Here is a 14,207-nt window from a genome sequence, read left to right on the forward strand (position 1 = left end):
TCATTAACCTCTCTTCCATGTGACAATCCTACACCTGTTTGTCTTCTCCAATTCTTCTCTTCCAGCCTGAGTATGGGCAGCTCCTTCATTGTTGCTCATGGGAACTTCTTCTAAGCACAAATCCTGGTTGTCCTTGTCTGCAGACATTGCCAAGTGTCTCTTCTGAAACGTGCCCCTGAGACTCCTGACCATTAGATCTTAGAGAAGAGTGGGCAGGGGGATGATGCCTCCAGAAGAGCTAGTGACCTCTTGGCTTGCACTAAGAGGGATGTGGCTTCCAGGAATAAGGAAATGTTTGTTCCTTCCCCTCTGGCCTTGTCAGCCAACATCTGGAGTCCTGTGTTCAGTTCCTGACATCACAATTTAAGAAGTATATTGATCAGCTGGAAGGTTTCCTGAGGAGGGCATCCAGATTGATAGTAAAAGACTCTGAGGCTTTGTCATATGGGGAATGTTTAAAGGAAATGGGCATGTTTAGGCTGAAAAAGAGAAGATTCATGGGGAACATGATAACTGTTTTCAAGTATTTAAGGGATTGATAAGGGGAAAGAAAGATCCAATTTGTTTGTTCACAGAGAGTAGAATCAGGAGCAATGGGTACAAATTGGAAAGAGGCAAATTAAAGTTTGACATCAGAAAAAACCTTATAATAATTAGAGGTATTCCAAAATAGAATGAGTTGCCTGAGAGGTGATGGGTTCTTCCTCCTTGGAAATCTTCAAGCAAAGGCTAAACAACCATTCTTCAGGTCTATTATAGCAGGGACTCCTAGATAGTCACTGAGGTCCCTGCCAACTCTCAAAATTCTATGTTTCTATGAGTTCATTTAGTTCAATCCCTTCCTTTTACATTTAGGGAAACTAAGGCTCAAAGATATAAAATGACTTGCTGAAGTCACAGCCAGTCAGCGGCAAAGGCCCATTCCTGCCTGGTCCTATTTCCCTAGGACCATGCTAACATTGGCCTAGGAAAGTCAATGAGCATTTATTAAGCAGCTGCTTTCCAAAATCACTACACTAAAGCACAAAAGCATTTTCTGTATTTTATTTAAACACACACACACTCACACACACACACACACACTCACACACACATACACACACACACACACACACACACACACACACACACACACAAACTTGCTCATGTAAGAAGCAGCATTCTTTCAGCAGGAGAAAACATTAAATTCCAGGAAACTCCATAGAGTGAGGCAGGACAGCTGCCTTTCTTAGTGTTCTCCTTAATTACCAAAGAAAACAGTGAAAATAAGATATCTGAAGGTCAACCAACCCAATTAATAGGAAACTAATTAGAAAAGTAGCTGGGCAACATCAGGAAAGGGGATCTTTCTTGACTGAAGGTGGAGAAAATTCTCTTCCACTTTCTAATGTCTTGTCATTAACCCTTGATTTTGATCCAGAGTACGGGGACTTAATATGGAACTGGTGAAACTTGACATCAAAGGGTAATTTTCCCCCAACTACTTGACTGTTAGCCATGGGAATAGAAGAGTAAATACAAGTACAACATATCTCTCTGCCAAACTCAACAACCTGTTCTAGTGTGCAGGGAGTCCCAGGAGAAGGGGAGTTGACATTTGGGTAACTAAATAAACCATTGGGTTGGAAACTGGACCACAAAAGCATCAATAGTCATTGGCCAATGGATGTGAGACCCAAACAAGAAAACATCAGCTCTGCTGTGTGAGGACATGGGTTGAACCCATACCTCTAATGTTTTACTAGCCATGACCTTGGTCAAGTCCCTTCGATTTCCCTTTGTCTCAGGTTCCTAGTACCATAAATTCCTTTGTCTCTACCACTCAGCACGTCTTTACCATGCCATGCTTGCCTCTTATATGTGTCTGGCACATAGTAGGGGCTGTAAATATTTGTTGATTGATTGATTATAGAAGTGGGAATCATTATTATCATCATCCTGAAAAACCAAGACAAAAAGTTTCTGGTCACAGAAATAAGGACCTGGAAATTACCAAGGGCCAGGCAGACACCAGACGTTCTCAGATTTTTGTGTTCACTCATGGGATAATGACCAGATGGGATTCAGGGATTCCTTAGGGTCATCTCAAGAAAGGTATGACTTACAAGATTTCAAATATTGGATATCATGGGCTTTCAGAGAGAGGGGGCTGGGGAGGGTCCTATGAAACAGCCCACTTTGAAGTCAGGGCTCAGGTCATGAAATGAGAACTAGGGAGATCTGTTTTTATCTCTCCCAGCTGATTTTCAGAACATCAAAGGTTTGACAAAGCCCTTCCTTTTCAGCTGCTCTCTCCATATCACCAGTTACCTTCCTGCTGAGAAGATGGAATTTCTTTTGACTGAGAACAGGGGTCCTACCTCTTGAAGATCAAGAGGGAAGATAATTTTTCTCCCACCCCATTACAAAATACATCGGCCAGCTAGAAAGTTCGCCAGAATCCATTTGTATTTACTTAGCCTTAAAGACAGGGGCTAGATTCTGGATGGAGCAGAGTTGACAAATTTGGGGATTAATCACCTACCATCCACTCCCTCCCCCAAAGGGTCAAAAAGATACTGATTATTGTACCACCCAAGGATAGTGGTCTGCTATGTCAGCCTTCATCCGGCCTGAGAATCGCAGATCTAGAGTTGTGAGGAAAGGACCTCAGAGGTCACCTGGTCCAATTCCCTCATTTTACAGATGAGATAACTGATACCCAGGAAGTTAAGTGACTTGTCCAAGGTCACTCAGATAGTATGCATCAAAAAGTGGAGTCTGAAGCCAAACCATCTGATTTTAGACCCAGTGCTCTTTCAATGTGTCTTTATGATGTACCTGCTTTGGGCAGAGTAGCATAAAATCACTCTTCTATACGATAATGAACTGATCTTGGAAGATCTGGGTTCAAGATCAGCCCCTGACACATACTGGCTGGATGACCTCTGCTAAGTCACTTAGCCTCCCAAGGCTCTAGGCAAGTCCCCAAGACTGTCAGTTACACAAGGTGCCTATTTGAAATGGTAGACAGACTTTCCTCCTCTGGGAATGCCCTCTAGGAGTGAAATCACAGAGTTTGTTTATTTGGTTTTTTTTATCACTACATGATAGACAGAAGAGAACAAAGCCAGAAGTGAGGATAACACCTGGCCTCAACTTGTTTACATTCTATGCACATAAAAGAGAAGTCAATTCAGAATATATATAAATGAAATGCAAAGAAACTACTTGGAGTGGGGAGCCAACAATTTGGGGGGATCAAGTTAGGGCTCCTGCTGGCAAAATGGAAGGCCTTGGCCTAAGCCTTAAAGGGAGTTAGGGCTTTAGAAGGTGGAGGTAAGAGGAAGGGCATTCCAGGAATGAAAAGGCAGGTAAAGGAGGGATGCAGATGGATCCCAGAGCATGGCTCCCCTCTAATACAACATGGAATTTTGGAAAAGACAGAAGACCAGAGTTTGAGTCCTAGCTCTGAAAACAACAAGCAAGGTGTTCCCTTGTCTTGGATTTTTGGATTCTCCATAGAAAAAAAAAGACCAAGAGATTGTGTCAGATGAGCTCTGCCTGCCCAGCATGGCCACTCAATATGGTCTTGGCGAAATGCCAGCATCCATAGAATTTTACAGTCCTGTACACTTCATACATCCAAGGGGCTAAGAACATTCAAGTTTCTACCTGGGATCTCAGCAGGAATAATGTTTTGAAAAATGTCACAATTCTAAAGCCCTTTAGAGTTTATAAAGCAATACCCTCATAAACATTCCCAAAAAGGTAGCAGTATATTTGATCCCCACCTTTTTCTGGACCTGATTTTTTATGTCATTGGTGTAGGGAAACTCCCTATCCCAATTCAGACTGATATGCTCTGTGGCCTCAGAAAGATGCCTAGGGCTCTGAGAGACAGTGACTTACCCAGGGTCATACAGTCAAGATGTGGCAGAGGGGAGGCTTTGTCTCTGTCTACTATTCCATGAAATGTCTCTTATTCTCCTTTATATAGATGAAGAAACTGAGGGTCAGAGAAGGGAATTCACTTGTCCAGGATCATAAAGTCACAGGGGATTTTCTGGAACCCAGTTTGATGGTCTTTCTATTAGTCCACACCAATCGGACAAAGGAATTGATGAGAGGCAACAGGGGATAGGAGGACACTAGACTGAAGTAATGGCAAGCAAAGTAGGGCCTTTTGCTATTTGAGTTTTAGCCAATCAAGTGCTTTTGACTGAGTCTTCTCTTTGAATCAGACAAGAGTCTTTGATTAGAAACAGTATATATGTTATAAAGGGAGCAGTCAGAAGCAGAGCTGAGAGAGAAGAGACAGAAGCAGAGCTGAGACAGAAGTGACCGTGAGCAGGCTGGGTGAACTTGTTTGTGGGGAGCCTAACAGAAAACATGTTTGTGATGTTGAAACCCTATCTGTTGGTCTGTGTTGATTTCTCAGACAGAAGCCCTGTCTGTTGGTCTGTGTTGATTTCTCAGACAGAAGCCCTGTCTGTTGGTCTGTGTTAATTTCTCAGACAGAAGCCCTGTCTGTTGGTCTTTATGAGTGAATTGAGATGATGGTGCTGATAATGTGTATAAATATTGTTATAGCCCTGTTAAGCCTTGTTTTCCTAAAAACAGAAGCTGTGGGCAGGAGTACTTGGAGCCTGCTCCAGACAAAAGCAGAAGAGTTTGGAGTGGAACAGTCTCCATGAACTGAGACATGGAGCAGGAGTCTCCTCCTGCTGCTGCATGTGAACTGTGACTGCATGGGAACCCAGGCAAGAGCTGGAGGTGGTCAGCCCACAGAAGAGCCATGGGATTTGGAAGTCAGTCTCGAGTCAAGATGAAAAAGAACTTTACTTGGACACTGTGAATTGATTAAGAAGATCGTTCTTACAGTGACCTAGGGGTAGATGGTGTAGTATTTCGAAAAAGGTCTTTACTTGGATACTTGGTATTGATTAAGGATGTTGCTATTATTATGAGATATATATATATAGATACAGATATATTGAATGATATATTTAACTTAAGGATGTTGCTAGGAATGTTATACTTTACTTTACTGAACAATGTTTCGTTTGTTGTTGAATAGAGAGTTCATTATGCTATGCAATGAGACACTTAAAGTCATTCATAGCAGCCGTCATCAGATGTGCTGCCATAAGTGATTGACTTTACAACTGGGGAGTCAGGAACTCTTGGGGTCTAATTTTGCCTTAGGTATTACAGGTCGTGTGACCTTAGACAAATCACTTCTGTTTTCTAAGCTTTGGTTTCCTCATCTATAAAATGAGAATGAGAGTTAGTCTCATGTATTGGCTAGAACACAACTAGCCTTAGCTCCAGGAAGACACTACTGATGGCTGCCTCTGTGTGACATGGAAGAAGTGTTTTCTCTAAGCTTCAGTTTCCCCATTGTAACATGAGAAGAGTTGAAGCAGATAACCCTCTGAGTCTTTACATTTTCAGCTTTAACATCCTATGCCTCAATACCTGCTGAGACATTTTTTTTTTGACATGGCCAATGTAAGAATTTATTTATTTTGTTCTGACTATACATGTTTGTAGCAGGATATTTGTTCTTCATGTTTTCTCATTGGAGCAAGAAGAGGAAAGGGAAAGAAAAGAGGTGGACTTTGAATGATTAAAAAAAGAATTTAAATTTTTAAAAAATAAAACTGCTCTATGGGTCTGTTATTCTGTGTGCCATCCAAACTCTGGTCCCATTTAACCTTCCAACAGCTGCTAAAAGAAACAGACAAGTGTACTCACAGTTTGACAGCAACCACAACCCAAAAAACCTCCAAAAACACTTGAGAAAGGCATACTAGCTAACACTCAGGATAAGATATTACCAAAGTCAGTTTCTAATATTAGTAATAGTTGACATCATTTATATAACACTTCATGGTTACTGTGGTTCAGCATTTAGAGGAGCATAGAGGTAGGGCTGGGAGAGACCTCAGAGACCATGGAGTCCAATCCTCCATTTTACAGGTGAGGAAACTGAGCTCTAAGGAGATTAAGTGACTTACTTAGGCAGGATTTGAACCCAAATCTTCCTGACTCAAAGCCAAAGGTTCCATCCACTGCACCACACTGCTGCTCATTTAATCTTTGTATCAACCCAGTGAGATAGGTACTACAGACATTACTGACTCCATTTTTCAGACTGAGTTTCTGCCCTTCTCCTTTTCCCTTCCCTCCCCCATTTTTCCCTCTTCCTCCCATCTCTTTCCCTCTCTAACCTCCTTCCCCAATTATACTACACCAGAGATAACTCAGGCTACATTTGCAAACCATCTGCTGACCAAGTAGCCCCCTCTCTCCTGGTGTCCCTTGGGCCTGTTTGGAGTTTGTCCATTTATTCAAGATCAGGGCATGAGTTTATCAACAGAACAACATTTCAAAGAACTCCTGGATGCTCTCCATCCCAAAACTGCCTCCTCTCTGAAATGGGATCCTAACCCAGGTGCCATCTCCTCTGGAAAGCCTCCCTCCAGTCTCCCCAAGGACTCATACTCTTTTTCCCCAAATTCTCTTATATTTGCTTATCTGTGCACAGGCTGTACACAAGTCAGTTCAAGTCAATGTGCATTTGCTAGGCACTGTGCTAATTGTACCAGTGTACCAGGCACTGTGCTAATTGTTGGGAAGAAAGGAAAAGGAAGGAAGGAAGGAAGGAAGGAAGGAAGGAAGGAAGGAAGGAAGGAAGGAAGGAAGGAAGGAAGGGAGGAAGGAAGGAAGGAAGGAAGGAAGGAAGGAAGGAAGGAAGGAAGGAAGGAAGGAAGAAAGGAAGGAAGGAAGGAAGAAAGGAAGGAAGAGTTGTCTTGGCTTGTTTTTGTTTGTTTGTCTTTCAGGGAAATCTGTAGGTAGACTCTATCCTAGAAAGCAGTCATGGTTATTGAGTTGCATGACAAGAAACTGATGCAACACAGTTCATTACACACCAATGATATTTTCAAGTAGATCTAACCAGGTAGGTCCAAGGTCATCATGAGGGTTAAGTAGGCTGCCATCCCACCTGGCCATTTGTAAACCAAACCCTAAAGACTGGCTTCCACCAGACACAAAATCCCCTGAAAGACTCTTTGGTCTGAAACATGAGTGCCAGGGAAGGAAACATCACTGACCTTCATAAATGCTGATGATATGGGGATGGCTGAGGGACGACATGATCTCAATCTCCCGTCGGATGTGAACCATGTCCTGCTCATCTTTAATCTTATCCTTACGGATGGATTTTATGGCAACCTATAAAGTCAGGAAATGAAACGTTATTCAGGGATCTAAACAGATGCAAATCGGCCATTGAAAGAGTTGGGAAAATAAATACAGATGTCACTTGGCAGGATGCACAATGAAGAAAACAGAGATTGGGGGAAAAGAGAAAAACTCCGTCGTTTCTTTCATTTAAAGCAAAAACACCCTTTCCACAGACTCAGGGAGCATGACTGACAAGGCACTGAGGGCTTGGGGGTCTTCCTACGGTTTATGATTAACAATGATGGGGGCTGATTGCACCATTGACAAGAGAATGCCAGTATCTTAAAACAAAGCAAGATAAAATCCAGTTTAAAGAATGCCAAGGATTAAATGGTCCACATATGCCAACCAATTCACACAAGCAGCTGTAACATCTGTGACTGTGGAACAAAGCCTCCATCACATGCAATGGGCATGACCAGTTTAGAAACCACTTTCTTTCCCCACTCACCATGTTTCTGAAACTGACAAACTTCCACCTTCAATATGGCAAGTAACAAAAGCACTGAGTATCTTGGGTGGGAGCCCAAGCTACATATGTAACCCAGTCCAGCTCTGTGACCACAGACAAGTCACTTTGTCCCTCCTAGCCTCAATTTTTTTAATCTCTATAATGGGAAAATAGTCCTGCACTAACCCATCTCAAAGGGTTGTCATAAGGAAATCATTTCGTTAAGATTTTGCATGTGTTTTCAGACCCATAATAAGGCACTTAACAAATGCTTATTGATTGACTAAACTTGAGATTTCACCAATGAAGGGAACTCCCATTGAGTGAGCCTCCTCTACCAATGGAGATTGACACCTGTGGCACTGAGAAGTTAGATAACTTACCCAGGGTCACACAGTCAGTCTGTGTCACAGGAAGCACTCAAACCTGATTTTACTGACTCCAAGATCAGCTTTCAATCTCCAGTCTTCCTGTCTCTTAAGTCTAGTATCTTTACCAAGCTCCCCCTCAAGAAGAGACTTACTGAGCTGCCACCCAAAATCAGATGCCAAAAACTCTAGGTAAACGTGGTCTCTGAGTTCAGTTACTGGATTAAATGAAATAGCTAGTGAAGAAAACCACCATGGGCCAGCCCTCCCATAAACTAAAATGATAATAAAAGGCCAAAAAATGACAACAGACAATCTAACAAGGAAAAACCTGCCTGCCAATGGAACCATCTCTGTCTGTAAACAAGCTGGTAACGTGATCTGTCTATTCTGGCAACAAGAAAAAGAAAAAATTAACTACTTGGGTATAAGACCAGAAAAATTACTACCAGCTACAGACAGCCTGGTTCTGTTACACATGAAGCTCCCTTGAGACCCTCCTCCTGTGACCTCAGCTCTGGCCCGAAGGCTTCCTTTCATGGATGACTGACAGGTCAGTCACCCCTCTGGACAGTGAGAGCATAAAACGTCCCAGAGAAAACCGGTCCTTAGTCAGAGACACTCCCTCAAATCAAGCCTCATCTCCAATTCACAAAATGAATGATAACCAGCTTCAATGATCCTCAACTTCCTTTATTTTTCCTTCCACAAACAAAAGTAGTGACCATCCCAACTACTGATTTTCTCCCCAACACCAATCTCCCATCAAGAACCAAACTGAAACACTATTGGAACATAAGCATTGATCGACTGATCAATTAGTAAGGTACAGTATAATTGAATGACTTGGAGTCAGGAGATGTGGATTCCAGTCCAGCCCTGACCACCTGACTGTAACCTTGGAGAAATCACTTTACTTCTCTAAGATTTGCTTTATTATACCCAACATGGAGATAAAGAGGTTGAAATTGATCATCTCTACAATCCTTCCCACATCTGACATCCCACATTCTAAGTGCCATCCCAGCTCTGACTTCCCCTATTCTAAAAGCCCCTGTGGGCTTTGACATTCTCTGTTCTAAGCTCTCTCCCAGCTCTGGCATTCCCAGTTCTAAACTCCCTCCCAGCTCCCTATCCTATCCTAAGCTCCCTCCCAGCTCAGATATTCTCTGTGCCAAGCATTCCCAGATCTGTTTTATGTGTAATTCCAGGACAAATTCTTAATGTAGCCTTCTTCTATTCCTAGTCCTATGTCAGAGACTAGTGGGGAAAGCTCTTGGGAACTCCTTAATGCCAGGGCTTGCACTTACACTCTGCAAATCTCTCAGAGAGGTAGGGAAAGTGTTAGAACTCTCATTTTACAGATAAGAAAACTGAGGCTATCCAGGACTTCCCAAATGCCAGGAAACTAGTAAGAGCAAAGCTATGAGTGGAAACCAGGTCCTTCGGCTTCAAATTTTGTGTTTCTCCCCCTCTCCCCTGCCCCTAAGGGGCTTAAAGATTTTCTTTTTTTTTCCCCCGTGGGGAGTTGATAAAGGGGAAAGAGAGAAAATAGATTGTTAATTGAATTTTTTAATTGAATTTTTTAAAGTAAGACCTTAAAGACCATCTGGTCCTTTTGCCAAGCTATTCTTTCCCCTCTTTTATTTCAATAGCTCTCTGGGAGGGAAAAATATGTTGGGAAATTTTGGTGATGCAAAAATCAAAGATATCAGTTAAAATGTATTTTTTTAAAAAGTTATCTGGACCAGTCCCTTCATTATACATACAGGAGACAAAAGCCGGTCTTCTCTTAACTCCCCACCCCCATCACCAGCAGGGTGGAGGGGGCCTCACAGAATGAACCAGAAACAAACCTAACCAGAGTCTCATTATCCCCCAGCTGAGCCCTAGGGCTCCTTCTCCGCCAATGTTGTAACACCAGACAGCATCGCCCTCTCTAAGTACCCCTAGTTTCTGTCATCCTGCTACAACAATTGCAGAACTCTGCCTCAAAATCCTTCCTTTTCTTCCTTGACCCCTGGGATCCTTAATATTTTTTCTTGGGGGGCAGGGGGGACGGGGAGCAGGCTGTGAACCCATGTCTAGACCATGTAGACAACCAGGATGTGGGTGGCTCTTGGACTCGCTCCTGCATTCTTATATGAACTAAATACAGGCCTGGGGGTGGAAGGAGGGGTGGAGAAACACCCCTCTGATTATGCAAGGGCTGCACTTGGCTGTGCAGAAGAACTCAAGAAGGCCCCTATTGTCAGATATACAATAAGGATAAATTCTTTCCCCATCCACGGTCCATGGAGGGATAATACCATTCATGGGGGGCAGGAGAGGGGGAAACCAGCTGGCTTGTGAGTCCCAGCTAATAGTTAAGAAACAGGCAATCTCACCTCCCCCTCTCCCCATCTGCCAAAGGCAATGCTGAAGACGGAACAAAGGGGAAAATGTTTGAATTCTCAATACAACTCTATTAAGTGCCAGGGAAACTTTAGGTGTCTAACCAACACTGGAAAAGCCTGCTCCTACAGCTCCACCAAAGCCCCCCCCCTTTGCATTCTAACTCTCCCATTGACCCTGTAATAGAAGGATGATGCTTGTGGCTGCTGTGAAAGGAGTACTCAAGAGGTATGTGCTTCTTGGGAGGAATCCTCCCAAGAGTGTTAACCTAGGAAGGAACCTCAGAGATCACCCCCAGCAATGGAGGCAGAGAACTTGGGTTCAAAGCCTGCCTCAGATACTGGAACATTCTATACCTCAGTTTCCTCATCTGTAAAAGTGAGGACTCAGTGAACTCTAAAATTCCATTCCAGATCAAAGACTATCATGCTACCTATGTGGCCTTGGAAAAGTCACTTAACTTCCTTGGACCTCAGTTTCCTAATCTGCAAAATGAGCTGGTTAGTCTAGATCTCTAAGGTCCCATCCAGCTATTATAACCAGTAACAACACTGGACAAGCCCAGACAGATTAGAGCAACTTTCCTAAAGTTACCCAGCATCTAAACCAGCAGAATGTTACTATCTGAAAGCTGAAGTTACTGAGGAAGAGATGGGGGAGGACAGAAGAAAGTTTTGATTTTTATTTTGTTGTTTTCTCATCTTTGTATGCCCTAGCACCTTGCGGAACGCCTTGTACGCAGCAGGCACTTAATAAATGTTTGTTGACCTGAATTACAAACTGAACCAAGATGAGAATCCAGGACTCTCGAGTCAATGCTCAAACAATGAATACAAGGGTATAGGTTATAAGTCTTCTGGCTAGCCAATGAATCATAAAATCACAGATTTCGAAATAGACGAAATCTCTGAGGCCGCCTAATGCAATCTTCCCATTTTACAGATGAGAAAACTGAGGCTCAGAGTATTGAATGTTTTGCCCAAGGTCAGTGAGTGACCAAATCAGATTTCAAACCTAGGTCCTTTGGCTAGAAATGCCGGCTTTTCCCTGCCCTCCTGAATGCACCAGTAACAAGTAACTGGTGTAGACAAGGGAAGACAGAGAGTTCAGAGGGGGAAGATGTCACTGTGCTCTGAGCAAGGAAGCTGGGGGGAGGAGAAGTGGGAAGAAAGATATTCTCACTCTATTGCTACTTAGGGAATGGATCTGGGGTGTGGGAGCTCCTTGACACACTCATCTTCACCCTTCCATCAGCAAAACCACTTCCTTGATAAATGCCTTTATTTAATTCAAGCACTCTTCCCAGGTATAACAGAAAATACCCTGCATCTGGACACTCTGGAGATAGATAACTGTGTCACACAGTCCTAGTCTCCGAGGGTGCCACAGTGTACAGAAGTGTTGGGCCTAGAGCTGGGAAGACTCAAGTTCAAATCAGACATTTCTTAGCTGTGTCACCCTGAGCAAGTCACTTTAGCCTGTTTGCCTCAGTTTCCTCATCTGTAAAATGAGCTGGAAAAGGTAAAATACTCGAGCATTTTGCCAAGAAAATCCCAGATGGGGTTCAGAGAAGAGTCGGACATAACTAACAAAAATGGAAGTAATAGAAGCATCTCCCCTGCCCCTGGATTGCTGTGAGGATCAAATGAGATAATTGTAAAGCATTTAGCACAGTGCTAGCACATAGTAGTCATTATATAAATGTTAGCTACCACTAGCAATATTCACTTGCACTTGCTTGACAGTTTCTAATCTTCTAGAGATACTTGGGGCATAAGGAGCTTAAGTGACTTGGGTAATGACCAAAAACAGTGCCCAAAGTTCAACCTGAACTTAGATCTTCTCAATTCTAAGGCAAACTCCCAGAGCCCTATGCCTTGTAAGCTCTCCCCTCAAATGGTGACTGAGTCATAATTTAATTTTTTTTAATGTCTGTTATAATAAACTCTTCAAAAAGTTACATAGCTCGCTCTCACAGAAGGCAGAAGAACTTCACCCATAAAGGAGACATGAGTTGGCTGGCTCAGAAAATCAGGTGCTGCAGTTAGTATTCCCCAGGATAGCTCATTTAAAATACATTCTGGAGTCTAGACATTGCAGCATGGCTTGCAAAAGGATCTCTTTACGTAGGCCATCCTATAGTTTGACACTTTACACTTCTGGAGAGCACCTGGCTTAATATTAGAACCATGGACATCCCACCTCCAGTGCCCAGAAATTTAAGAGAGATTTGCTCAGGTCAGTTCCTATCTTTCATCAAATCAAACAGGTCAGGTCTTCTTATTGTAGGTGAACATTTTTCTACTTTGAACAGTTATACGCTCCAAGTTTTGCTGAATGTATTTTTTTCTCACAGTGGCAGCTATAGGTGGGAAGAGCTTTGATGAATATAGATAACAGTTATAAATCTCTGTTAGATTTGCTCCCAAATGGGTCCAATGCACAGGACCATTACCAGGATAAATAGAGGTTGGGGTAAATCACACTGTATCCCAGGCTTGGTCCTCTTTGCTCTCCAACATACACGCACACATGTGCACACACACATGCACATGTGCATGCACACACACACACACACACTCAGGTTTTTATTCAAGGAATACCTAGTTAACATTTTTCAGATGAGAAAAATGAGACCCAGAGAATTCAAATGATTTGCCCAAGACCATACAGTAGCTAAGGTAAAATGACATGGGTACCCTGATCCGTTGATTCCTACTCCAGTACTCTTGGCACTGAATCATGAAAGCAAAGGACATTAAAATCAAAGGCATCCTTCTGGATCTTGATTCAGCAACTGAGGTTCCTCCTACCTCCACTTTTGTCATGATGGCTGTTGCTCAGTCATTTCAGTCATGTCTGACCCTTTGTGACCCCATTTGGGGATTTTCTTGGCAAGGATATTGGAGTGGTTTGCCATCCTTCTCCAGCTCATTTTACAGATGAAGAAGCTGGAGCAAACAGGGTTAAGTGACTTGCCCAAGGTCAAATAGTTAGTAAGTGTCTGAGGCTGGATTTGACTCTAGGCCTGGTACTCTCTCCAAGGGGCAGTATGGGAACAACCAATGAAACGCTAGACTAGACTTTGACCTTGAACATATTCTTGGTTCTGCTACTAACAATCTAAATCACTTTCCCTCTCTAAGCCTCCATTTCCACTTTTATAAAATGAAAGGAACATAAAATCTAGATTCTTGTCTAAAATCATTACAGCTCCAACCTTTCACAGTTCTGTCAAAATCAGGGATAAATCAAATCCTACAATTGAGATTGTGAGTTTGTGTTTTTTTTAATTAATTGTCTAAGTAACTACTTGAATTTATGAATTTTAGGGCTACAAAGAGTTTTATTTAAGTTTTCAAAACTCTGATCAATACAGTAACCAGTAATGATTTAAGAAAATCGATGGTGAGGAATGCACCCTGTTACCTGGTAGAGAGGTGGTAGACTAGGGATGCAGAATAAGGCATACTTTTTTCAGATATAGCCAATGTGTGGATTTGTTCTGGCTGGCTAAAAATATTTGTTACAAGGAAAGGTTCTTTTGGAGGAGGAAAGAGAATCATTAGGAAGAAATAATACTTTTTAAATAAAGTAAAAAAGCATCAATAAATTATTTTAAAAGTGAAGCAGTATGTCATAGTGATTAGAAACCCAGGAAAAATTGAGTTTAAGTCCTGCCTCTGACATATACTCACTGTATGATCTTGAGCAAGTCACAACCTTTCTGAAGCCTTAGTTTCCTTATCTATAAAATGGGG

General features: G+C 42.4%; 1 protein-coding gene across 1 annotated transcript in view; it reads right to left on the bottom strand.

The window, feature by feature from the left end:
- Positions 1–14,207, bottom strand: part of NUAK1 (NUAK family kinase 1) — a 78,235-nt gene that overhangs the window by 36,394 nt on the left and 27,634 nt on the right. Inside the window, exon 2 of the mRNA XM_072655812.1 lies at positions 7,101–7,221. Coding sequence (XP_072511913.1) covers positions 7,101–7,221 — 121 coding nt within the window. The remainder of the gene's footprint in view (positions 1–7,100; positions 7,222–14,207) is intronic.

Source organism: Notamacropus eugenii, chromosome 3, assembly GCF_028372415.1.
Source record: "Notamacropus eugenii isolate mMacEug1 chromosome 3, mMacEug1.pri_v2, whole genome shotgun sequence".
NCBI classification, from domain to species: Eukaryota; Metazoa; Chordata; class Mammalia; order Diprotodontia; family Macropodidae; genus Notamacropus; species Notamacropus eugenii.